The 27,773-nt window shown below is 36.9% G+C and overlaps 1 protein-coding gene across 1 annotated transcript in view; it reads left to right on the forward strand.

Annotated features, from left to right (window-relative positions):
- VEGFC (vascular endothelial growth factor C) overlaps nt 1-27,305 on the forward strand; it is a gene marked incomplete at both ends in the record, with an annotated part of 80,612 nt that extends 53,307 nt beyond the window's left edge. Inside the window, 6 exons of the mRNA XM_084231439.1 lie at nt 1,249-1,462; nt 2,868-3,058; nt 14,006-14,157; nt 24,421-24,527; nt 25,139-25,472; nt 27,191-27,305. Coding sequence (XP_084087565.1) covers nt 1,249-1,462; nt 2,868-3,058; nt 14,006-14,157; nt 24,421-24,527; nt 25,139-25,472; nt 27,191-27,305 — 1,113 coding nt within the window. The remainder of the gene's footprint in view (nt 1-1,248; nt 1,463-2,867; nt 3,059-14,005; nt 14,158-24,420; nt 24,528-25,138; nt 25,473-27,190) is intronic.
- Nucleotides 27,306-27,773: the final 468 nt, after the last annotated feature.

The raw sequence follows: 27,773 nt of genomic DNA on the forward strand, positions 1-27,773 counted from the left end.
TTAGTCTTTTATAAATATAATTATTGCTGTATTTATTTCCATTTCTAAATTTTAAATACAAAATCAATTTGCTTTAAAGTTTCAAATGATACTTAACCAAAAGTCCCTCTTCACTGTCATCCTTTTTCTTAATGGTTGCTGTGTGTGTGTCAGTGTTTCATATAACTGATTATAAAAGTACATGGGTGTGTCTGTGGTCACTGCTGCCTGGGTGTCTTCAATGGGTTTTTGTTAGCTTCTGCTGTCTTGAATAGCCCCACAGCACAAGAGCTACTAAGGACTATGTGTGATCAGTGGGTCCCTGGAACTTTATTCCTCTAAAACTCAACTGGATAAAAATAAAATTTAAAAAATAATAAAATAAAATAAAATAAAAAATAAAACTCAACGGGGATTTGCATGGACATTAACAACTCTCTGAATTATTTTTTTGCACACTGAACTTTGAAAATATATAAAGCTGAACAGTGTCCCATTTTGCCATAATTTCAAAGTTTAATTTAGAAAAGGCATTGTAGTTTTCTTAGTTATGTTTACTACCAGAGTATAACTTAGAATATTCTGTTTCATTGGATACATTTATATAGACAGCCATTTACAAACAGAGGTGATGTTCTATTATTAACTATTTTGTGTCTCTTATAGCGATATAAATCTTGATGATCACTATTTTTAGAAATACTGGGAGGTTTTACTAAAATATAACCCTCAACTGTGACACTGTTATTAAAATCCCATTCTCCGTGTGATTAGTTATTCTAAAGTAGTTTTCATTAAACTAAGATTTCCTAATTACAAGCGTCCTGCTTAATTATATTTTACTGATGTTGATCATGAAAATGAAGCAAAGCATTAGAATGGATTTCAGTTTGATTGTATTGGACGGTAATATAAACATGAATAAATTTTCAAACTAATAAATTTTCCCATTATGTAGAACAACTATAAATAAAATGAATTCCTTCAAAAAAACACTTAAAAAATTATATTTTCCAAAATTGTTGTCTTAACAACCAAATATATATTTTTAGTTTTAACTGTCTTAGTTAATTTCATTTTAGATGTGGTGTTTTAAATCAAAACATGATTCTAATTTTACCAAGAAAAGTAACTCAGCTGCTATAAAAATTAATAATGTTTTTCATAGGATCCTAGCACATATAACAATAAACCCAAAAGGCTTTTTGGTGCATTTATTCTCACATTCCTTAATCTGACTAGTAACCAAATTGCATGTTTCTTTGACAGGCTTATGCAGGCAGAGATCTGGAGGAGCAGTTGCGTTCAGTGTCCAGTGTAGACGAACTGATGACCATACTCTACCCGGAATATTGGAAAATGTACAAGTGTCAGTTAAGAAAAGGAGGCTGGCAGCACAGTAGAGAGCAACCCAATGTCAATACAAGGACAGAAGAGACTATAAAATTTGCTGCAGCACATTATAATGCAGAGATCTTGAAAAGTAAGTACAGGAAAGAAAATACCCAATATCAAACCAGTGGAAGTTGCAGGCCTGGTGCTTAATTTCGGCATTTTTGTATCACTGAATACCTTCAGAGCTGCACATAATGAAAAGAAAACATTAATAATTTATTCAAGTACCACATTTTATGATATCAGTTTGAGTGGCCATGATGATTTCTTGAGATAATAGAGAATGTGTGTGTATATGAATACACTTTAATTTTTTATGGTGATATTCTGCTGCAAAATTTTAAAAAATGCATAGAAATATTTTACACACTATGGCAGTTTAGGCATTTAACATTCTATATCTTACAAAATGATTGTACATAAATTTTGTTTCTGATTGGAATACCTAAATCATCCTAAACCACCTTTTCTCGTACTGCTTGTTGACTGCTGGTTCACGGTCACATGGCTTGGCTGCTGAGCTTTGTAAAGTTGCTGAAGCTCTAGCAGAAAACTTCACAAATAATTATGATGTTCTGGAAAATGGCATAGTACAAATTGGTGGACTACTTTTTCAAAGTAATTCCTTTCAGTTGTTATTCGTTGCTATAAATGGTTGACATTGCAAAGTATTTTGTGCACAAAAACCAATACACAAAATGGCTCCATAGTTGAATAACCAATAGTTTATGCCCCTTTACTCCAAAATTTTTATGTTAAGAGAAATAGAGGAGAAATAAAATGGAACATTTATGAAGTACATCATTTGTGTATTTAGGAGTCAGCAGTGTTAGAAGTAAGCAACTACCTCACTGGAAATAAAATTCCAAAAAGAGAATTAGAGAAGAATAGGAAAATTTTACTGTCCTAAAAAATCGTATTTCGGGCCAACGTCCCAGCTGATGGAAAATACTCCAACATTTCAAGTAGCTACCACCCTGCCATTACCCAAAGTTGTAAATAGCCTGCCTGGAAATAATCTTTGAATCCAGGACCATGGGCATCTTCTCACTTACATCTGGATTTAAAAAGAAGAATGCAATGAAACTGTTGATGTTTGCTTTGAGACCACAAAAACAGTATATACTGTAACAAACTGGCATGACTCACCCTCTGCAAGTCTTGCAAACAATCTATATTTACATTTTCATTTCTTGAGTAAAGAAAACCAGCCTAGGTGCTGTAGGATATGGGTATAATTTCCAGAAAACATGATCCTCTTTAAGCTGGTTATCAGAAATAAGTCTGTTGTAGAAAACATCTCTGGCTGCTCGGTTAAGTGCATGGTTTTCCAGTTCACAGTGCCATTTATAATCCTGCCGACTATTTCGTTAAAGTTGTGTATTATACTTTGATCTTAACATCTGAAATCAAATGTGTGTGACTTCAACTGTCATGGCCTTTTCCCCTTCGTGGCTTCTCTATAACTTATGGACTTCCCTATGACTCGACAGGTATTGATAATGAGTGGAGAAAGACTCAATGCATGCCACGTGAGGTGTGTATAGATGTGGGGAAGGAGTTTGGAGCAGCCACAAACACCTTCTTTAAACCTCCATGTGTGTCCGTCTACAGATGTGGGGGCTGCTGCAACAGCGAGGGGCTACAGTGCATGAACACCAGCACAAGTTACCTCAGCAAGACGGTAGGTGTTCGCTCTGCCTGGGCGCCCTCCCCATCAGAACCCTTCAACTTGAGCAGTTTTTTTTGCCTAAATGCCGGTCCTTTAAAAATAGCATGAATTCATTTAAAACTGATTGTATTTCCTGTAGGGAATGAAGTTAATTTTGCAATGATTCATGGTTTTGATGAAATAATGTTGCAGAGAAAGTAACTGATGCTTTATGACCTCTGTTTCATAGAATGATAGCAAAGCCAAGTGGAGAACATAAAAAATATACATACATATGTGTGTCTGTATATGTATGTGTGTATGTGCTATAAATGTGTATATCCATATGTATACACATTTGTGTATATACTTATTACTTATCATATGCACACACTGTAATCTTTAAGAATAAACACATTCATTTGACAATGAAAAACCTTTAAATGATGGTCTTTTGACTATAGAGAGCATAAATTATGGATTCAAAATATACAAGTACACGTATGTGTTCTGTGAATCAGTCATATTGCATTGAAATAAACTAGCACACTAAATATAAAGTATATATTTCTAGAGGTTGGAACCTATAAACTCCTTTACATCCATAAACATAACTTGGAAAAAATTCATAAAACTCTACCCTCAAAAAAAAAAAAAAAGCAAAGGAAATAATCCTCACATCAAATCCCAAGTACTCTGAATTGCCTGTAAAATCCATCCCATTAGATCTTAAGCTTCTAAATAATAGAACCGAAGAACATGCTAGGGTTCAATTTGGACCCAGGATTTTCAGAGCAGATGTACAGAGCAGCCTGAACTTCCACAGAGAGGAGGTGGGCTCTCAGAGGCATGCTTATGTGTTGGCAACAATCTTGGGGTGTTGTTCCAGTCGCTGTGTGCCCAGCCTCTGCTCAGCAATGTTGGGAGAACTGCCGGCTGGGCTGATGCAAATTTCCCCCTAAAAGACAAAACCCTGGTGACTTGAAAGTTTTCTCCAAGCTATTTTTAATGAGTTGGAATGGCATCACCATCTGGCTCCCTGTTCGCAACTGTCCTTTGTCCTTTAGAATTAACATCATCAGATGTCAACAGTCTCTGGCATAAAGGTCTTTCATTGATTTCCCTGGGCTTTTAGAATAAGACCAAAATTTTCACCACAGCCCAAACGTCTACCTCTGCTTTCCTCTGTGGAATCATCTAACACAACTCTCTCTTGCTTCTGGTCCTTCAGTCCCTGGTGACCATTCTGCTCCCTCTATCCAGAACTTTGTACACGCCCTGAAGTCATCCTGGCCTCTATTCTCCTTGCTAAGGCTCAAATTCTTCAGATCTCAAGTCAAGTATTGCATGTCTCAAGGAAGTCCTTGATGGTTATTTTTCTGGCCTCCTTTATTAGACCCATTATTTTGTTTGAATACTTTACAGTGTGACATGCTTTTCTTTCAAAGCCTTTACTATTGTTTAGAACCATAAACTACAGTTTGTATTCATCAGTATCAGGGATTCACAGCTGCCCTCCTAGGCCTTATCTGTTGAACCAGATTTTAATAATAATAAAAACCAGATTTTTAAAATAATAGTAATAATTTTAATAATAATAATAATAAAACCAGATTTTTAAAATAATCAAATTATTAACTCACCTGTGTAACTTTTTAATAAGTAAACACCATATGCCCAATGAAAGAGTATGCTATATATTTTAGCTCAACCTTTTTAAAAATAGCTGTTGAATAGATAAGAGCTAATTCTGCCTTTTTCTTATTGTAGTTAATATGAGGAAAAGTACACACTCTATTCACTTACTTCGGGTTTATACCAAATACATGTTTACATTACATATGTGTCAGCTAAATAGCAGGAGACCCTTCAGGTAAAATCTAAACTTGGGAAACAAAATGTACATAGTTAAAACAGAATAAATAAATTTAGCCTTCTTTACTGGTTTTCCTACGACCATTGAGTTTATTCTCTGTGTTGGTCTAATTAGGTCTCATATTCACTTAATTGGTATCAGCATGAAAGTCCTTATTCAAGGGTAATTATTCAATAACATACAAACTCTTCTTTCAAGTTCAAGGCTTTAGAAGGTTTGGGCTTTAGAAATTAAAGTCTGAAGGGCTAGGAAGAATATTTAGTGCTAAGTTTAAAGTACATATTGGTGAAATAGAATTTGATCCAGTGTCCTCATTACTTAAAATCCAAATACAGTGTTTCCTTTTCATAAGAAACTAAGTCTACCTTAGAGCATAGGGAGTCAGTTCTTTTACCTCCACACTTCACAGATTTTAGTATTACCTTTATAATAGAGTTTTAATGTTGATAATATTAATTTTATCAGCTGTCTCGTAATCATCTGATCCCATGAAAAATCAGAACTTCCTATAAAATTGTTGAAGTCTCTGTTTCCTGATTGTTCATGTTGCTTCAAGATTTGATGCCTTTTGATAGCTTGATAGTTGCAATATTTGCATATCTTAAAAATTCTGGTCTACAAAACTGTAGTGTCTTTACATTTATGTGTCATTATTAATAACATCTGAGCAGTATTCATTTTAGCATCTCAATGTGTTAAAGATACACAGATTTTTGGAACTAAAAATTTGAAGTGGCTTGAAAACAGGTACCTGGTTCTCAAGACGCTGTCTTCTGTGACTTCACACTCTCTCCTTAGTCTCCTCCTTTTCTCTTCATTCTGTGCTCTTCCTGATAAGCGCATCCTAATCTCCATTTCCAGTGCAGACTCCTAGAGTGACCTCCAAACCACCTAGTCAAACCTAAAACTTGACTTTTGCTCTGACAGGTCAAAGTCGATCTGCATCACACCGGAGTTATAACCTATTTCCCACACACCCTGCCCTCTCAAGCTAATAAATCCTTTTCTTTTTCCCAGTATTCTGTTTCAATTAATGAAACTTGGTGAATCCAAGTTATTCTTCCTTTCACTTAAGCCCAATCAGTAATTCCTGTTAAGCCTTGAAAACACTTCTAGAATCTACCCCAGTGTCAATTCTGCTGCCCTAGACTCTGGTCTAGACCACACTCACCTCCCACCTGGACACTGTACCTGCACCAGTCTTCTGACTGGCTTCGTAGCCTATTCTCACTTCCTCCAATCCATTGGTGATGTGTTAGCAGTGACCTTTTTCTTTTCTAAATGATAAATCAGATACTGCAAACAACTTACTGTAACATTGCATTTGTTGAGACTGAGCCAGCGTCAGCGAGTGTATTCATACGCTGGTCTTTTTTAATTGCATACCTCATTTAGTGACTGACTGGCTGACACAAGTGTTCTGAGTTGTTAAATATTTTGAATGCTGCCCTTCTTCAGGTTAAGTCTTTTAACATCTATTACTGGACTTTCATCATCTGATTTCTACCTAAATCTTTATTAAATGCTACAAATGGCATTGCTCTTTCCCTCAAATTTTCCTGTCCACCATGCCCAAACTCTTTTGCTCCTTAAACTATGTCAATGTATCTTGCCCCTGAGGCACTTCTGAGTGCTGTACTGTATATTTGAAGCATCTTACACACATACACACACAAACACACTCTCACACTCACTCACACTCACTCACTCTTAGCTAATTCCTACTGTGGACAGTCCTTAGGACTATACTTAAATGTTACTTGCCCGGGGCCTCCCAAGTGGTGTAAGGGGTTAAGCACCGCACTATGAAGCAATCCGAAACCACTGCAGCACCAGTTCGATCCCCTGCTGGCCAGGGCGCAACCCACATGACGCAGCAGATCTCTCCTGTCTGCCTGCTGCTCCCCTCAGCAGTGCATTTCAGTCAGTTTGCCTGTTCTGTTCCCCACTCTGTCTCTGGTGAATCCTCTCACCCCCGCATCTCTGGCCTGTACCCCAGCTTTTGTATGCATAAATAAAAAATCTTTAAAAAAAATGTTACTTGCCTGGCATCCTCTCTCATGCTCTGATGACTTTCTTTCCTCCCCATTTTTAGCATCTTTACCTTTCCTGCTCGTCAGATTGTTTTAACTCCGGAGTTCTGAGTGCCATGAAACCAGAGGTTGTCTGTGGCTATTGCCCAAGGGCACAGCACAGTAGTGGCCACATGTAAACACTTGGCACTAAATAGAAAAAATAACACAATAAAAGGGAACAGAGGCAACAGTAAAGTTTTGAATCTGCTGGTTTTGAAGATCTGAGAGGTATTTAAGTGGGGATAGCAGAAAAAGGTGGGGCAGACAATTCTAGAATTACAGAGTGCCAGCTGGATCTTTACATGGAGATTTACTGGAAAACATCCCATTGACAAATGATGGCTCCAGCCCTGGTGTGGTTGTTAATACTTAGAGAATCATGTGTCAGAAGAGAAAATCAAAATCCATGCCAAGGAGAGTCTTTACTCCACATCTGAAGAATCTAATGCATTAAGTGTGCTTGGAGAACCCTTCAGGTGCTTCTCACGCTGCTGTCTCTTGAGTTCACAGTGATGCACTGATGGAGCTTACAATTTAGCAGGGGGAATCCACATTTATCAAGTAATTAAAAGTAGTCTAAAGTGTTGCGAAGAAGAAATATCAGTGCAAAGGTTTGTGGATGGGGCTATTGAGGCTTACACAGCAAGCCAGAGTAACACTTGAAATTCCAGAAGACAATGTTTCCATTTCTGTTTAACATTTTACTCTTACTGCACTTTGAAAAAGCTAATTCTTAAATGACATCTTTTTCTGAGTTTATTCCATTTATTATATTATCAAGCTAAAATAAATGTGATGAGTTCTTTTTAAACATAGAAAGGAAGTTTCTTACTGCTCTATTTTCTGCAAGTAAAAAAAAAAAAGTTTTTGTTTCATTAAAGGAGTTCCAGACACATCTTTGAGCAACAAAAGTCACCTATTGGTGACTTTTCATATAAATTGTAAGGACAATGTACTTTAAGTAATGTAAATCCTGTTTCTTACAGAAACTTCATGGAAATGTTTTATGGAGCTCAGTCAAAGGCAGGTTATCAGAATGTGAGCAAACTAAAGTCAGCTGAAAAGTAAAACCATATGCACTGAACATTCCAAAGTGAACTAATCAATAACAACTGCTTCAGAGTCCTCCCCCCAATAGCTAAGTGGCTCTGAGAAGGTCATTGGGAGAGATGCCTTTCTGACCTCTTTCATAAACATATGCTGTCTGTGTATTATCTTAATAGAAATTGTATACTTAAGAACTATAACCAAAAATTAGAAAACGGATTTTGCACAATGTAAATTATTTGATGACTGAAGGAAGTGAGGAGAGTCATCTTCCCAGGCAAACAGCTGGATAACACAGTTATTTAAATGTCATTATTTACCTTACAGACTTTTACCAAGATAGGAATGAATTAAAAAACTACTAACTCTATGAGGCTTCCTTGGAAATCTTAGTAGTAGAATTCAGGAAACTAAGTCTTTGTGCTGTGTTTTTTAGTCCCAGATTGAAGGAACCAGCTCTTTATTGGACCTAGGTTTCTACCAGCTCACTCCAATTTACATGAACAGATTAAAAAGAAATAGTTGCCATACTAAAAATAAATAGCTATTTTTATTTATTATTTCATAAAGAAATAAGCATAGATATACACAAAAGCATTCCAGGTTATATTTGAATGAAACTATTTTATGAAATTTTCTTTTATAGCAAAATATATTTAAGCCACAGAAAATTGTGCCACTTTCCAATGCAAATGAGACGATTATTTTGCACAGCAGAGATAACTTTTCATTAATTAAAGAGAACACTGGGGCATTCTGAAAGATTAATTTATTACATGCATGTGTATTCAACAAATGGAATGTGAATTTTTCTGAATCTTTAGTTAATTAATATTGGGCGAGCACAGTCGTTGCAAATCAGGTTTCATCCAGATGTAAGAAAAGAACTCTGTGCCAATACTAGTTATTATAAATTTCCTTAAAAATAACAATTGCCTTAAGAAAAAAAATTAATCTAGAATTTCACTGCATATTGTATTCAGTATTTCTATGACTTCTGAGTTTAAATCTTCATTATAATTGCAGCACTGTTACATTTTATGTGGCAAGTATACACTTTGTCTATAATAATATGTTATGATTAGGTGTAAATTTGATAGGACCTGCTATTCCCTGGTCTTCCCAGAGCCAATTTAAAGATCCAGGAGTCTTGATGGCTGGTCATGTGGTTGGTCTTCTCACTTGAAATGCTAACAGTGAACCCTCATTTTTCACTTTTTCCTATTTTTAGGGATTAGTCCTTCAATTTAATGTGGTTTTTCTCTTATTTTACAATTATAAATAATATTAGAACATTAAATTAAATATGGTGGTGAGATATCATGCTCCGAAAAGAAACTGGTTGTCTATTGGGGCATAAAGATGTAAAGGAAGGAATCTTTGCATCATAATTGTGTCCACAGAAACATTTCTCTTGAACTGAGTGGGAAACTACATCCCAGGATCTTCTCAGTAGGAAGTTCTACACCTTTTTTCTTGAATAGCCTGCAAGATAAGAATGACTTGGTTTTATTGCTTCACGACTGTTGCTATGTTGGTATCAACAACCTATTGTTTCAAAATGTGGGTTTCAAAATGTGAAGTCCATTCTTGTGGGTGAGAATTGACTATTACATATTCTTGTTAAAGAATTCCAGTACATAACAACTGGGAACCTGTTAGTCGGAATTCTTGCCATTCCCTCCTGTTTACTACAGTTTTGCAGAATACACAATCAGATTTTGTAAAGATGTCCAGTCTTGATTATGCGCTCTTTATGTAAATGCTTTTGATCTTCTCCAAATGAGCAAATCTTTTAATAGGCCTATACTGATAATAAGCTTCAATCCCCATAATGAATATTACTAATATTTAGATGCTAAATATAATACAAGCTAATATTATTTGCAGTTCATGTTTTAACAAAATAATTTTTGGAAAATCATATTCAAAATGTCACATGATAATTATCATCAATTGGTATTGGCTAAGAACACATATATATTTGAAATTATTACTAATGCTCAACATACTAGATAAAATTTGCACTGTATAAGCTTAACTCTAAAATATGAAATACTATTCTATATACATTAAAGCACATAATAGTATGATAATAGTATTAGGACTTTTATTTTGTTAAAATATAAAGAATATATTTATCATTTCAAACACAGATGTGTCTGGATATACCTTAACTCTTGATAGAGAATTCTGGCTACTGCACTCATGCAAACCTTTATATAATGGCAAGCACAGATTTCATAATTAAGTTAAACTGCAGATTCTTGCTCACCAATAGCATTCAAGGTAAATTATTTGATATTGTAAATATTCTGGAATAGTATCTATGTCCACGTAGGAAGATATTTAATTCTATATGTTTTTCTAATTCACTCTCACTGTTAGTTTTATTTTACTACGAGTTTCATATAAGGGCAAGAATCCTTGATAACTGTTAACCTAAAAATCTGGAAAAGGGCTTGGCACATCGCATTTTATAGGTTCTCAATTAATAGTTATTGAAAACTAAACAGAGAAAGATTTTTAAGAGAAATTAAAAAATCATAATATTTTAACAAATGTCTGGGGTGATGACGAGGGTACAGGTAGCAGGGAGATGAGAACCAGACCCCAGACAATCTCCAGTCTTATAATCCCTATTTTATAGATAAACAAATGGATGTGCAGAAAGGTAAACAAATTTCCCAAGTCATCACAAAATGCAGTGTCTGTTTCATAAGACTAAACTCTTGCTTATTCTTGTGTTTCTAGCAGGGAAGGGGAAGTTGCCAGGTATTTGAAAAGTGTACGTGTTTCTTTGGGGAGGGGGACATGTGACTTGATAGTGTAATTCTGATTTTTTTTTTTTTTTTTTTAGTTCAAGAGGTTTACATTTTCTAGGCACATACTCTGATTAGGAAAAAAGGGCCAGTAGACATAGGAATTAAACCTGACATTCATGAATTAGTCTATAAACAAGACAATAGAATTCACTAAACTTAAAACAGTAGTAGAAAAATCTCCTTTAGTCATTTAAATGAAGAAAGTATATTTAAAAGTATATTTAAAGCCAGTGCAGAAAAATTGGAGAATGAATGGCACTCCTTTCATGGGTGATAAGAACTAGGGTTCAGCCATGCCCTTCTGCACATTACTCGGTAGATGATGCCCCTTTTCCTGAAATTGAAAGATGAATAAACCTCAATTACCAAGAACCCTTCTGCTTTTAAAATTGGTCAAAGGCACCTTTCTCTGGACTCTAATACCTTTTCCCTCAATGACGCAGTCAAGTAAAAACGTTAAGAAGCTGCTTGAAAATCTCAGGTCAAAATTTGGAGATGAAGGATGTGTTTCAAGGCAAGAAAAAGGGTTTTATTTTAATTTTCAGTTTATTCCTCATGATGTAATTACTGACTAAATTTAGCTCAGCAATTGCCTACACCTCAGACACAAAAGATAGGAAGCATCGATAATTTGAATTTTCCTTTCCTTTAATTAAATTGCATTTGCCTCTCAAACTGTACAAGTTTTAGCACTTATCAAAGCCTTCAACTTACAAGCTAAAACATTTCTCTAAGCAGTTTTTTTTTGGGGTGTGTGTGTGCTTCTTGTGTCTTTATGCTTTTAGTCAGTGTATTACCAACACAAATTTCTCCCGCCTTTTGAAAGCGCAGAACCAGGCTTGTCTTTTCAGAAATACACTTTCCTGACATGCTTTTAACTGTCCTCCATTTCACTAGTACTTTCTTTCAAGCCCCAGTTCCTGAACACATGTACGTCACTTGGGACGCCCTGGCTGTGGACGTCATTCACCCCAGAATAGCTGCAGTCCGTCCCTGAACTCTGACACTGCTCCTTGTGAGCTCCTTTCTCTTTGGAAAGCTGCCAGCTGGCGTCTGGTGCAGGTGGCCATCATGGAGACCAGGAAAGGTGCGCTGAGGTGCAGGGCTGGAGCCATCTTGAACCCTTCCCTTATTGCTGTTATCACAAGTAATGCTGTGTCCTGAGTGCCAGGCTCTCACCTGCTGTGTCACTTAAGTCAGTGTCGAATCCTGCAGTGATGACATGTGCTCTGTAAGCAGAAGTGTTCTTTGTGGCCTGACCCTGTGAACCTTTTCTTCCTGGCATGTGGGGCTTTCTGGTCTCCTCACCTGCACCGCCCCCTCGTCCGCAGCCCCCACCCTGCCCCAGCCCTTAGAGCTACTTCGGGTTCCCAGTTGGATCCTCTCAATCCTTCTCAAGTTTGAAATCCCTGAGCTACTTGGCCCTGTGCCTCTGGGATGTTCTCCACTGCCTTCCCCTGACTTTGCAACACCCCCTCTTGTTTCTCCATCTTCACCTGATACCTCTTCCCTATTTACTAGGACATTGGCATTTTTTTCACCTCTAAATATGCCTATCCCCCAGCTTTCTGTTATGAGACATTTTCTCTTTTCATTCAGAATGTTCTCACCAACTGATCACACCCACGAATTCATGCCCAACTAAAAATATCCAAGATTTCAATCACAACTTTCTAATCAATTTTAATTCTTTAATTCTTCCATTTAAATAAATCTCTCCCAAGGTGTGGACAAAATTGGCAACCCATTCTATTTCCTAAGTACATTCAGTGATCGTCAAGTGTAGGCATGAAATTACAGCAAGGGGCTGAATGACAAGGCTCTGCAGTATGTCATCTTTGTTAGCACAGCTTAGATTCCAGGCGCTTCCAAATAACACTTGGCTCAACCGCAGTTTAACTACTACAAACTGATCTTATCAAACAGTGAATGACCAGGATTTCACTTTCACTGTTATAACTGATGTAATTCTGATTTTAAGTAAATTAAGAATTAAATCCACTTAGTTTTAATGAATAATTTATTAACATGTTCAATTTAAAAGTTGTTCTTGGAGAAGAAAGAGAACTGAAATTCTCCATAAGTAAGGCATTCAGAATAGGAATTTTACTTAAACTAACATTTGAGACTCTAATGCATAATCTTGTAAAATGCCTTACCTTAAAGTTCATAATTTTCATAATGCCATATCAAGATAGTAGAAACACAGTGTTAACTATTAAATAATGAGTGTGTTTATTGTCCCTTTATTTAAATTTATAAAAGATCTCAGATAAATGTAAAACTACTGTGAGTAAAAAATTAAGTTGGAATGAAAATCAGTTTTACATCTATATAATTTATGTCTAGATATTCAATTTTCACAAAATAGGTCTTCACCAAATGTTTCCAGGTTGTGGACCAAAGCTCACGCAAACATCACAAAGATATTTATATCTATGCAACTTTTAAAATCCTGGAATATTACGAACTTTGTTATCAAATAATTTAGGACTCTGAAACAATTCTTTTCCTTAAACGTAGTGTCTGTCACATCTCTGCTCTGTAATCATTCCTTGATCATCAGAATTCAGTTATACTTTTATTTTTTTATTTTTTTTAAAGATTTTTTTTTATAGAGGCATGTTTTATTTATTTATTTGTTTGTTTGTTTGTTTTTGTTTATACATGCACTGGGTACAGTCAGAAGCATGGGAGGGTGAGAGAATTCACCAGAGCCAGGGCGGGGAGCAGAGCAGGCAGAAGGAGTGAAGTACACTGCTGAGGGGAGCAGCGGGCGGCAGGAGAGGTCTGCGCGCCATGTGGGACCCTCCTCTGGTGGCCGGGGAGCAGCCGGGGATCGAACCAGCGCCGCAGAGGCCGCGGGCAGCTTCGCAACCCAGCTCTCAACCGCTGCGCCACCGGGGAGGCCCAGTTATACTTTTAATAGTGACATAAGCATGGGTACTATTTATTATTCTGATACAATGCTGATTAGAAGCAAGAACAGATTTTACATCGTAATCATTAAGAACTTTGTGCCCTGGATATGTTATGCAACAATACGTAATCATCAAGAGTTAATGTCACTCTTTTTGGATTCCAAGACTTACCATAAAAATGCTTTATACTATAACATCTATGTAATTTTTTCCCTTTTTTTGTCCCTTCTTTGTAGTTGTTTGAAATTACAGTGCCTCTCTCTCAAGGCCCCAAACCAGTAACCATCAGTTTTGCCAATCACACCTCCTGCCGGTGCATGTCTAAACTGGATGTTTACAGACAAGTTCATTCAATTATTAGACGTTCCCTGCCAGCAACACTGCCACAGTGAGTATGAAATAAATCTGGTTTTGTCCTGCATTCTATTCTAATATGAAATTACTTCCAATTAAATTACTTTCATTAAAAGAATTTTTGCTCTAGTAAACTTTGCATTGAATATAAGACAATTTTAATAGTGTGCAAATAAAATTCAGCTGAAACAAGGAAGCCCATTTTATTGACAATGTAGCTCCCACTATAAAAGAAGTGTTTCTGGGGCCTCTCTGATGGCCTAGGGGTTAAGTTTCAGCACTATGCCACCATGGCCCAAGTTTGATCCCTGGCCAGGGATGTGACCCACATGGCACAGCAGACCTATCCTGTCTTGCCTGCTGCTTCCCTCAGCAGTGTATTTCAGTAGATCCACCTGTTCTGCTCCCCACTCTCTCTCTGGTGAATCTTCTCACCCCTAACATCACGAGCCTACACCCCAGTTCTTCTATGCATAAATAAAGAAATCTTTAAAAATATATATTTCTGTGGATTTACACACATCCTACCAATATTTAGATCACCATTTAGCTAGCAGATGTAACATTCATGAAGTCTGGTTCACAAACTCACAAAGGATGGTAAAGCTAAAAACAGTTTAGCCTTGATAGAAAAATAAATATATAAAGTGCTTTATATCTATCAGCACTTTACTTGCTTTTTTTCAACCTATTTCCTTGTGTTAAGCTATTCATATTTCTATGTCAACAAGGATTGAATACTTAAATGTTCATTAAGTGCATAAAAGAATTTTCTCTTAATTTTCTTCCAATTAACATTCAAAGCAGTATTTGTTATTCATATTTCCTAATTTTTTAGATTGGTAAGTGGCAGCATATGCTTCATTTGATCACATAGGACAGAGAAAGAGCAGCCAGGGATGAGCCTGTGACTGGTTTATGATGAACCATTTTGAATTAAAACCTGAGATTTCTGCCCCAAAGTGAGGATGTAGCCCTTAGTTCTTTAGAATAGCCAGTGCATATGGAATGGGCATGTGGATAAAATCTACGTAATTCCAATGTTGGTAACAAAAAGTATAAATACATTGATGAGCGAAGATATAGATTTCAAAAATTTTAGAGAAAACCCTCATTTTTGGGGACTTGATAATGTGACATGTCAATAGCACCTTTTCCTTGGAATCTCTTTGTGCTGCTTTACTTAGTATGGCAGACAAGAGGCCTTAATTTTCCAAGGACACAGAGAAAAAACTGGGGAATAGTCTCATTTATGTGACAGAGATCTGTCCCCTCCCAAGTGAGAAAGAAAAGACTTTACAGACAGCTGTGATAGATCCATGCTGACACAAGAGGAGGCAGCACCTTGCCAAGGAGTCCATGTCCAGAGTCTGCGCAGATCATCTCCCTTAGAGACCCACATTCTGAGCTCAGCCTTTGTCTCTGGGCAGCAGATCCATTAGTTCAAAAGGATCCCTGCACACCTATGTTTATTGCGGCACTTATTTATAATAGATAATGTATGGAAACAACCCAAAAATAGATGACTGTATCTAGAAGATGTGGTCCATATATATAATGGAATATTACTCAGCAATCAAAAAGATAAACTCATGCCATTTACAGCAACATGAATGGAGCTGGAAGGGATTATGCTCAGTGAAATAAACCAGAAAGAAAAAGAAAAATATCGGATGGTTTCACTTATAGGAGGAATGTAAGGGAACCAAATAAGGGATCAGGAAAAAATTATAATAAATTAAAAAACAAAATTAACAGGAAACTATTAATCAAAGACATTCTGCAAGGGAAGGGGGAGGGAGAGGGATAACAACAGGAGGGAAGAGCACAAGGGACTGTGGTGATGGTGCATGGGTGAGTGGGTGGTGGGAATTACACAGGGACTACACCTGAGAGGAGAAAGCATGCATTGTGCAAAAAGGAAGAATAATGTAAAATATATATATAATTTAAAAAATAGAATATTTTATCTAGATTCATCTTATATTGCTCTATTTATAACTAAGGGAACTCTAATAGGTTAATATATTACAATTATATCACTCTATGTTAATTACCAGATTTATTAATGATTTACTGAAAGCATTGGCTCATATTCTCTGATGCCTGCACATCACACTGTGGTTACTAATTATGTCCCCTCGATCACACCCAAGCTCTGTTGATTATTGGGGGGGACAGCGTAAGTTGGGCTTCATTGCTGTCACTGCCATCCTCATCCACTTCACTCTGCATGTGTGGGTGACTTAAGGCAGTGGTGTCATTACCAGTTTTCTTGTATCAACTCTTCCAAAATCTGTACAATGTCACCAGTAGGCTTTAAACGGCATCTTTCATTCATCTGACCAGAAACTATCTGTGACTTTCAGTTGCTGACAGATTGGAGCACGTTTCCCACCTCCTTCTTCTACATCAGCCTTCTCTCTTGTTTCTCTCCCATTATTCACCAAGCCTGTGTTTCACAAAGTCTGACCCTCTGAACACCATTCTCATTTCCTGATTTATATCTTATTTCTGTTCTGACCCTGGCTTTGAAAAATAAAAAAAAAAAACTTTCTTTTCTGCCTCACTCATTTCTCAGCGTATAGACAGAGGGCATTATGCTGCCTTCATCTTACCTGAAAATCACCGCCACATTTGCGATTACTGGATTTAGCGACTACTGGATTTACTCTGTCCTTGTATGGATTTATAGGGTCTTTAAATGTTACACTGAATGGGGAGATGTTTCAGGTAGGTTAATAGCCTCCAAAATATGTAGCTAGTGATACTTAAAAATAATTAAACCATACTATCTTTTTGCATACTTGGTCACATCTATGTAGTGTTTATTGATGAGATATTTATGTTGAGTCCTCTATGTGGATAACACTGTATTAGGAAATGGGATTTAAAAAAAAAAGGAATGCATGTTTAAGAGTACAGGTAAACCCAGATATTTGTAATATAACGAGTGTATTAAACAATATGCTGTGTTTCATGCAGTCATTCAACAAGCGGTTACTGTGTGCCTGCTACTATACTACTACTAATGCTGTGCTGGGTTATAGAGATAGAAGGATAGATAGGTCAGTGTTCGAGAGGAAACCCCATGAATGTATCAGGCATGTAAACATAGCTGAAATCCGTGTGTAGAGAAAGCATGCTCGATGTGTGACTGCAGCATGTGTGAAGTGGAGCAGACCTGAATAAGACCGAACTGGTAAAGAGAATTACATATGCCGGGCTAGAGGTGACCTTTTTCTTAAAATCTCTCAAGAACCACTAAAAGATACCTGTGGGAGTTTGATGTCTACATATTCTTATAGAAGATGCACCTGGTGGCAATATACTAGGTGGGTTAGGGAGCAAAGTAAGATGTGGAATTATTGGAAGGGAAGCCTCTGAGTATGTAAGGAAACAGTAAGAGTGGGGACTGAGGCAGTAGACAGCGATGGAAAGGGAAGAGGCAGAAAGACAGTTGAAATAGAAGGACCTGCATATGTGGTGAAACAAAGAGGGACAGTGGGGGGGGGGGAAACACAGAATTTGCCAGCTGACCTCATATCTGAGGCACACAGCAGGGGAGAGAGAGGGAGATGGGACAACACAGGGGAGGAGGGAAGGGCCTCCCCGGTGGTACAGCGGGTTGAGTGCAGCGCTCTGAAGCTGTCCACAGCCTCTGCAGCGCAGGTTCAATCCCCAGCCAGCCAGGGAGATACCCATATGGTGCAGCAGACCTCTCCTGTCTCACCCACTGCTCCCCTCAGCAGTGCTTTCTGTCTGTCCGCCTGTTCTGCTTCCTGCTCTGTCTCTCGTGAATCCTCTCACCCTCCCACGCCTCTGGCCTGTACCCCAGCTCTTGTATAAATAAATAAAAAATCTTTAAGAAAAAAAAGAAAAAAAAGACAGGAGAGGGAAGAGCACAAGGGATTGTGGGGATGGGCACGTGTGCTGTGGCGGTGGGAGAACTACAGGAACTACACCTGAGGGGAGAAATCAAATATTGCCCCAAGTGAACAGTGGTATAGGAAAATAAATACATAAAATCAAACTTAAAGAAAGGAAGAAGTTGAGGGGTGATATTCAAAACCACAGGGAACTTGCTCACAGGAAGGGGTTGAAGAGGAGAATTTCGTGTTTGCATGCATAGTTTGTGAATTGGCAGTTCTGTGTTTTATTACCCTCATTCCTGTGTTTCTATTTTTATGACATCTGGGCGTGTAAGCATACCACCAGAGATTACATAGTGCAGCTTTGACTGTTGGCTTTTTTTTGTCAAAATGGTGACATTACCTTTCACTTTCAACAGTATGTTTTTGAGATGTGATCATATTTATTTATGTAGTTCAAGTATGTGTATTTAATGGCATGGGAGTGTTCTGGTGTATAAATGGGTAAGTCAGTAAATGAGTTGTGTGCCTATTTTCTGACAGTATATAAAAGGGAAAACAATATACTAAATATTAGGAGGCAACTCATGGACAAATGATGTCACGGTTGAGAAATTAGTACCTTGAAGTTAATGTTACACAGTGGCAAATTTATTGGTTAGTTAATTGGTTATCAGTGACAGTGTTCCCAAAGGAAATGGCGTGTTCTGGTGACAATGCATAGACAAGAATAATTGAATTGGATTTCATCTGGGAAAGCAATAGTAGACAGATTAATTTTCAAAGGCAATGCTATGTTTATGAAGCTGTGAGAATCTGTCCAGGGAGCTTCACCTTATCTATGGAGGTGTTGAGATAGCACAGGAAGCTTTTGGGGTAGAAGAATGACAAGTTGGTGTTCAGTACAGCCAAGATATCTTCAGTTTTTTGAAGGCTAATACAACCAGAGGATAGGTATTATTTCAACCTGATAAAGAGACTCTATCAGCCTTTGGGAAGGAGTCGTATTGAGTGAAGAAAGGGAGAAAAGGCTAGGAAGGATGAGAAAATGAGTAAGTCTAGCCTGAAAACTCACTTGAGTTTTATTTGTTTGTTTCTTTTATGAAAGTGTCAAGCTAACTAAGACAATAAATAAAATATGTTTGCTTCTAAGAATTTATAGTTACTGAAGTTAAGTAAGGAAAATTTCATTCCTGTGCAAATTCATTTCTACTCCAAGGCACGGAGTGGATTTATAGGGCAGGCAACCTTTGATTTAGAACTTGTTTGCTAAGTGTCTTTGGACTGTTAATTTAGAACAGATCTGCAGTCCAAATGATTAGAAGCTTAAATATCCATTAATGTTTCTTTTATCCATTTTATAATTTTCATTCTCTCCCTTTTAGTTCACACATTGTTGCCTTACAAAGAGTAGAGATAAACAGATTATGATGATCATTTAACAGACTATATTAGAACAGAAATGCACACATAATATATATGCTGATTGAATTGGAACATAGTCTTACACTAGTGGATCAGAAACTATTTTTTCCCTAGCATTTTAAAGCATGCATCCTTATTGCCTGGAAATAGCCTCTTTGCAAGTTCAAAACACTTGTATTCTTACACAGTTTTGAAATTTAATTCCTATGTCTCTACATCCTCTGTGCTACAAATCTCACTATCTAAATTTGGTAGAACACTATTAAATGAGCACCTATTGACATGAATCAATTTACCAATGGAATTCAGATAAGAGATTCTAAATTCTGCAGCATAACTATCTATAAAGTGCCTGCCTTTGTACTCTGGTTTCTCCCTTTTGATAAGTAATAATAGAAAGCACAGCACATAAAGATTAACTGGTAGAAACTGCATCATAATGTTTATGGCTCAGAAGGTCCTGCCAAGTCTTCATCTGCACTGAATTTGTGTCTGATGTTACCTAGAGGTGAGGGCTATTAGTGAAGATTTTGTGAAGCATAATGTCAAGTTCAAACAAGACACATTTATGATTGTTTTTAACAAAACACCCATATTAAAAAATAAAGAAATATCTATATTAGATTAACTCTATCAGTAAGTTTCTAAAAATTCATAATAAACCTTTTGTGTTTTTCACCAGTTTTGAGTTTATAGAGAAAGCAGAAAGGAAGAGGGTATCCGTATACTATCTCTACTCCTTCTAGTTTCTCCTGTTATGAACATCTTGCATAGTGCAGTACATTTGTTCCAGTGTTGGATGAACCAACATTGATATTTATTAACTAACATCACAGTTTGCATTCTGGTACTTCATTCTGTTGTGCATCCCATGGATTCTGACAAATGCACATTGACAAGTATCCACTGTTATGGCAGCAGACAAAATAGTTTCACTGGCCTAAACAGCCCCTGTGCTCTGACTCTTCAGCCCTGCCTTCCCCCCAACCCCTCCCAGCACCCCCAATCCCTGGTATCACCCAGCCATTTTTATGTCATATCAGCACTCTCCTGCCTTGGGCATAGTTTCCTTTCATTATTGTTTTCATTGTTTTCTGTTAATAACACCAGCAGCTGTTTTGAATGACATTCGTCCTGGTGACTTGCCTTTATCAACTCTCTATTCAATTTTGTTAGTTTGAAATAGATATAAAAATAAAAATTGACAAGACGTAAAACAGTTGTAGCTAGATTTTCAGGGTTTCAGCCGATCATACTTCTCTCAACCTTGTTTATCTGAACAATTCTAAAGACATTAATAAAGGAGACACGAGTTTCTAGACTATTTCTGCTCTCCTGTGCCCCTGCCCCAATTCTAGTCACCATCCAACTCAAAACGAGCCGTCCTTTGCTCAACCAGCAACCAGAAACCTGCCCTTGACTAGAGAGAGCTCAGTGTGGTTCCTGTTTCACATTCAAGTCTCGGATGGTAAAAAAAGCTCCTGTAGGTGGCAGGTCTCTGCTCTAAAACAATCATCTATATTCACGCAAAAAGTGAAAGATTAGACTTATAAGCTCATTTATTTATAGTAACGCTACACTTGTGTTAGCCATTTTAAATAGTAAGTCTGAAAAATTGTGAAAGCGGTGAAATTTTCATTAATCCATCCGAATGCCTTTTATATCCTAACAAACCCCATCTCCAATGTTCTTCCAGTCAGTAGACAAATAAAACACAGGCAAATACTAACACCAACAGAAAACATAAACATGAATTAGTGTGAAGTCAATAAACATCAATAGAAGGGAAGTGTGCGCAGATACTTTTTTTTTCAAAGATTTTTATTTATTTACAAGAACTTGGGTACAGACCAGAGGCTCAGGAGGGTGAGAGGATTCACCAGAGACAGAGCAGGGAACAGAACAGGCAGACTAACAAAATACACTGCTGAGGGGAGCAGCGGGCGAGACAGGAGAGGTCTACTGCACCATGTGGGACCCTTGCTGACTGGCCGGGATCGAACCTGTGCTACAGAGGCTGCACAGCTTCACAGCACTGTGCTGCAGACAGCTTCACAGCACTGCGCTCAGCCGCCTGCTCCACCAGGGGAGGCCCCTGTGCAGATTCATTTTAACTAAATATGTTTCTGTTAAACATATTCCTTTTATTTTAGACAACATATATGGAACATTAACAAATATAATTCAGATTTCTACCTAGAGCACTGGAACTGATTAATAACATGGAATGTAAACATGAGTTGACTTTAACTATTTAATTTCCATTCAATATTAATTATTCTCCCAATTATATGAGAAAAATCAGCATCTGTGTAGATATAGCTACGTGTATCCAAGGGCCTTGTCTGATGAACTCAAAATAAACATAGCAGTTCAAAGACATTTGGGATAAAACTGTTAAAACATTCTACCCAGCACTCTTTAACTCTGATAATAAAAGAATATAGTTGCTCTTCCAGCTGCTACTCAGATGTCAATCGTGAGCAAAAAGGCTGTGGATTGGTGTTCTTCCATAGTTTAATTACAGGTTTGAATGATGTTAATCATAATGTCTTCTTAATGGAATCCAGAGTATCTTATTGGATGTCCCTTGGAATGATATAAAGATACTCTGAAGGAGAGTGGGATAGTTTTCAGTACATGTTTTCACCAATGTACTGAATCACATTCTACACTTAATAAGATTAGTTGAGGTAGCAATTTCAGAATCCCATTTATGGACTATATTTGCCACAGAGTCAGTAGAAGAAGCCTTATTAAAAGAGCTGAAGTTGGGATTAATTGATCAATAGTACAAATTATGTCCATAGAAAGAATTGCTTTTTAAAATAGAGATTGGATACTAGACTTTGAATTTGTGTTCAATTAATGCTAGTATTCGTTTTTGAATTACCTATGACACATTTTAAGAGATATTTAGTATCGTAGCCTATTAAGTAGCTTAATATAATTCAGGATGCAATGAAATTTTTCAGTGGAAATATTTTACTAAGACTATAGTTCTTTGAAAAAGAGTGATATTTCAGTTTAGTTATAGTTAATGCTGAACAGAAGTTAGTAGAGCGTTTATTCCCTTAAATATGAACTTGGGGAGTCAGGGAATTTCTGAGTATATGAAAACTTCAGTGCCAAAAAGTAGAAGACATGAATAAAAAAAGTTATGGAGAAAAAAGCCTACCATGTTCAAAGAGCTACTAATTATTACCCAATACATAGAATTTAATCTAACAGAAATTACATGGAACATATAAACCTATCAAAATTTCATTTTTAATATGAGGAAGAAATAATGGAAGATAAGATTGATCTTATTAAATCTGTTGTTTTCTAAGACGTATGCCTTGAATGGTTTCCCTCTGATATAAACTAGCGAAAAACAATAACTACCCAACCAAAGTCCGATGAAGTTTTAAAATAATGAATGAAATAATTCTTAGAAAAGTATCCAAGGCCTTAATGCAAATTATAAGCAGGATGATGGTGTATTTGGGTGAGTATAGACAGGAAAGAAAAGGTAAGAAAGTAAGAATAAAAAGTAAGTTAATTATATATGAGTTTCAACACAGATCCACATAACAAATAATCTGCTTTGTAGGCAAAATGTCTATGAATCAATATGTGTTACAAATACAGCTTACAAAATGGCCTATTTATAAAATATTAATGTTTTTGCACACATTTATATTTAGAACTTGAAGAGAAAATTTCATCAGATAAAAACACTTTGGAGATTAAGATATGTAGGAGATAAGTACATTGTACTGACACTTCTACCCACCAAGGCAGTATTTCCTTTCATTCTAAAATAGCAATATTTTGGGAATTTTACCTCCCATTGCTCCGAAGCTCAGAGTGCTAAGAACTTGCTAATCACTTTTATAGCAGGGACCTTCACTTAGCAGTTATGAAAATCTCCTGTATTAAAAAATATATTTTTTTAATTTACTGGTATCTTGTAGGATTTCACATTTTAACATTTAACAGTGTTCTCCAGGAAATGTTGAGGAAAAAAAATAATGTTTAGGACAATTATAAACCAGAGGCATCCTGCAGGGGAGGAGGGAAAGGGATCAGCTGGAGGGAGGGAGGAACTCAGGGGACTGAGGGGATGGTGCGCGGGTGCCTTGGGGAAGGAAATTCTATGGGGACTACACCTGAGGAGGTGGGGAAGCAAATATTGTTTAAAAATGAACAATGATGTAAAAACAAAAAGTTAATTAAAAATGAAAAAATAAGGTCTAGAACATTATGTAAGGGATGCCATCTTCTAGGTAATACAATGACAAAAATTACATACATGTATAGACACCGGCAGACAGACATGTATTGCAAAAAGAAACACTAAGTACATAAACCAAAAGCTAAGAAAGGCAGCAACATTCTGGGGAGAAGGATCAGAACGAACTTCTCTGAATATACATTTTTCTCGTAATTTTAACTGATAATCACATTTCATATTTTCAAGAAATAAAACTAAGAAATGGCATACACTATATGTAAGATAAAGCAAATAAGTATTATTTTGTTAGAAACCATGATTTTTATGGTAGTTATTAGTTTGAAATAAAAGGAATAAGTTTAAAATCTCAGTAATGTTAAACTAGATTTGGAAATATCAATATGAAATGGGTTTTATTTCCCCTAAAAATAGGCATAGGTATCTTTTGAGAATCAATAATCTATTTTTAAAAAACATGAATTGCAAGCACAATCTTTGTGCTTGAAAACACTATATGATTATACCAATAGATGTATTTGCTTGAAAAAGTCAAGGTTGATAGTGACGTAAGATGGTACCACTTCAGGTCAACTCTAAGACTAGAATTTGACAGCACTTATGGATGGGGGAGGGAAATTTGACATTTCATTTGATATAGTCTGACATTACTTGACACTCCTCTGCAATCACGTATTGGCCTTGTAATCTATATGTAAGAAAGAGATGACCCCCCTCTATGTACCAGTTTTCCTGTCACTTAACCGGCCTATCTCTTCCGAAGGTGTCAGGCTGCAAACAAGACTTGCCCCACAAATTACATGTGGAATAATCACATCTGCAGATGCCTGGCTCAGCAAGATTTTATTTTTTCCTCAAATGCTGGAGATGGTAAGCGGAATGATGCTTTGACAACTAAATGCCTTGTTTGTGTCCCTGTTTTCAGTAACTGATAATTTAATATTAAAACCATGTAAGTGACTAAACAGTGGAACATTTTCTCCTTCATCGTTGGCATCATTTAGAACTTATATTTGTAAAGGTACCTATCCATGTTTGTGCCCACGCCTTTCATGAGAAACATAAAAAGTCACTTTTAAATGTTTGTGGTGGGCCTCTCTGGTGGCACAGAGGTTAAGTCTCCATGCTGTAAACTATCACCAGCCACTGCAGCATGAGTTCGATCCCCAGCCAGGGAGCTGACCCACATGGAGAAGAGAGCAGACCTCTCCTGTCTCTCCTGTCTTGCCCGCTGCTCTCCTCAGCAGTGTATTTCAGTAGACCCACCTGTTCTGGTCCCCACTCTGTCTCTGGTGAATCCTTTCACCTCCCACATCTCTGGTCTACTCCAATTCTTCTATGCATAAATAAATAAAATAAATCTTTAAAATAAATAAATAAATAAATAAATAAATAAATAAATAAATAAATAAATGCTCGATTTGATTCTACCCCAGAATTGAGTCTGATGTAGTAAATTTGCTCTGATTGCATCTGTCCAGATTCTCCAGATGAATCTCATGACATCTGTGGACCCCACAAGGAACTGGATGAAGAGACCTGTCAATGTGTCTGCAAAGGGGGGCTCCGACCTTCCAGCTGTGGACCCCACAAAGAACTAGACAGAAACTCATGCCAGTGTGTCTGTAAAAACAAACTTTTCCCCAACTCATGTGGGGCCCACAGAGAGTTTGATGAAAAGACGTGCCAGTGCGTATGTAAAAGGACCTGTCCAAGAAATCAGCCCCTAAACCCTGCAAAATGTGCCTGTGAATGTACAGAAAATCACCAAAAATGCTTCTTAAAAGGAAAGAGGTTCCAGCATCAAACATGCAGGTAAGAATTCTTCATACATAGTATTCATCTCTTTGAGTGGAGAGACTTTTCTCAGTCCAAAGAAGTTTTCTTCACCAAAATGGCAATTGCTTGTTAGCAAGAGACCAGTGGGCCTGGAAAATGAATTCTGATACTTGGTAACCCAGTTCTAAGCTTATATGAGACTAGGTTTGCTCTCCCAAAAGCAGGTCAGGAGTCCTGAGAATCAAACTAGAATCAAGCTCAGAATCTACTGGAAATCCTTGTCCCAGAGGCTAAGGTAGGAGGCTAAGGTAGTACCAATGGAGGACAGATGCAATGCCCAGACACCTGTAGAGAATTGTCAAGATAAGCCTATGCAATGTACACCTACCCTCACCAAAAAACATACCATCAGATACCACTTAGGACAAATATTCAATGCATAGAACATTCTTCTGCAAAATTTACATATGATAAGATAGTACCATCACTATAGATTTGTCTCTAGAAATGCAAATATTTACACTAAATATTTAGTGGAATTTAGAGAAATAATATATTGTTAAAGGTTCTTAAGACTTATTCGTTAACCTTTGTTTTCTTTCCTCTTTTGAATATTTTGCACAATAACTATATTCTGATTTTAGTTGCATAAACATAATTACCTAAAGGATGCTTCAAAACTACAGGATAGAACTACTAAATCTTACTAAAGATAATTTTATATAATCTTCTGGATGAACCTACACTATATTGAAAATCTGAACTGTTTTGTTTTCATAACACTTTCTCTTAATAAATATTAAATTCCCAAAGGTGATTGGCAGAGTATGTATTCTTTGGGCTACTGCCTTAATTGGCAACTTTCATTGATAATTTATTCCTTTTACTTAAGGAATATCTGTGGTCTTGTCATAATGTATTATTTTCAATGAAAAGAAATAACAATTTAACTAAATGTGTTTTTCGTTTTGCAAAAGAAACAATTTCAAAACCACATCTGTAACTTTTCCGTAGTGTGCTCAAGTGAGGCTGTTTTGGATTTTTCCCTTTATAATCACTCCCATTCGCACATGTGAGCTAGAGTTATACTCCAGTTTTTCAGAGATACTTCTGATTTGTTGGAGCAATAGAACTACTCTGTTATAGACTCATTTGTCCTTTCACCACTCCTGGAAACTGGAAGTCTAGAGTGGGAGGAGAGGGCCCACCACGGTGAATTCATCCTGCCACATGGGGTCACGTGGAGCCCAGGTGGAGAAGTTGGGAGCCACCATCATGGTTGCCATGGAGACCTTGGGTGGGAGTGCTCCCTGCCCCCCAAAACCCCCCTTCTGCCAAAATGACTGTGTCCCATCCCTGATATATGAGTTCCATCCAAATCCCAGACCCTTGTCAGCTCTGCCATGCTCACAGGGTCACAGTCAATTGGCAGACCCTAAATAATCTCTGGTTTATGTTACTTTCATCCACAAAACAGAGGGCACTTCAAAAGAACTAGCGCCTAGAACATCTCATTTTCCCATGTGTTATATCAGCAAGCAAGATGTTATTATTTCAGGCTTTCCAATCCCTCTTAAATGTTTTAATTCTGAGCACAAACTTCAACAATGTACTAAACTGAGAACAATGTGATGATAAAATGAGTCATTTTGCTTTTGTTTGGAATTGAGACAAACACGAAAGGCAATTTATGATAGCAGGAAGAATTCATCACCTTGATCTTTAAACGAGTGTGTGACTCCTTGTTTTCCCAGTTGTTACAGACGACCGTGTACTAATCGGCTCAAGCATTGCGAGCAGGGACTTTCATTCAGTGAAGAGGTGTGTCGCTGTGTCCCTTCCTATTGGAAAAGGCCACACATGAACTAAGATTGGACCGTTCTCCAGTTCGTAGTTCCAGCTTTTCCTATCATGGAAATCTGTGTCACCACCTCAGAACTGTTTGTGAACAGAGAGACCTTTGTAGGACCCTGAGGACAAACATGAAAGTCAATGTTTCCAGAAGTTTGTGGACAACTTTACAGAAATGGACTGGAGTTCACCTGCAAAGACCTTTTTTAAAGACTGGTTTTCTGCCAATGGCCAAACAGCCGAGGTTTTTCTCTTGTGATTTAAAAATAATGACTATATAATTTATTTCCACTAAAAATATTGTTTCTGCATTCATTTTTATAGCAATAACAATTGGTAAAGCTCACTGTGATTCAATATTTTTATATCATGCAAAATATGTTTAAAATAAAATGAAAATTGTATTATAAGCTGGTAAGTTCGTTCTATTATCATCTTACACTATAAGCAAAACTTGATATTATGAAAACCTTCATATTCTTCTGC

The sequence above is a fragment of the Talpa europaea genome (genome assembly GCF_964194135.1).
Source record: "Talpa europaea genome assembly, chromosome: 4".
NCBI lineage: Eukaryota > Metazoa > Chordata > Mammalia > Eulipotyphla > Talpidae > Talpa > Talpa europaea.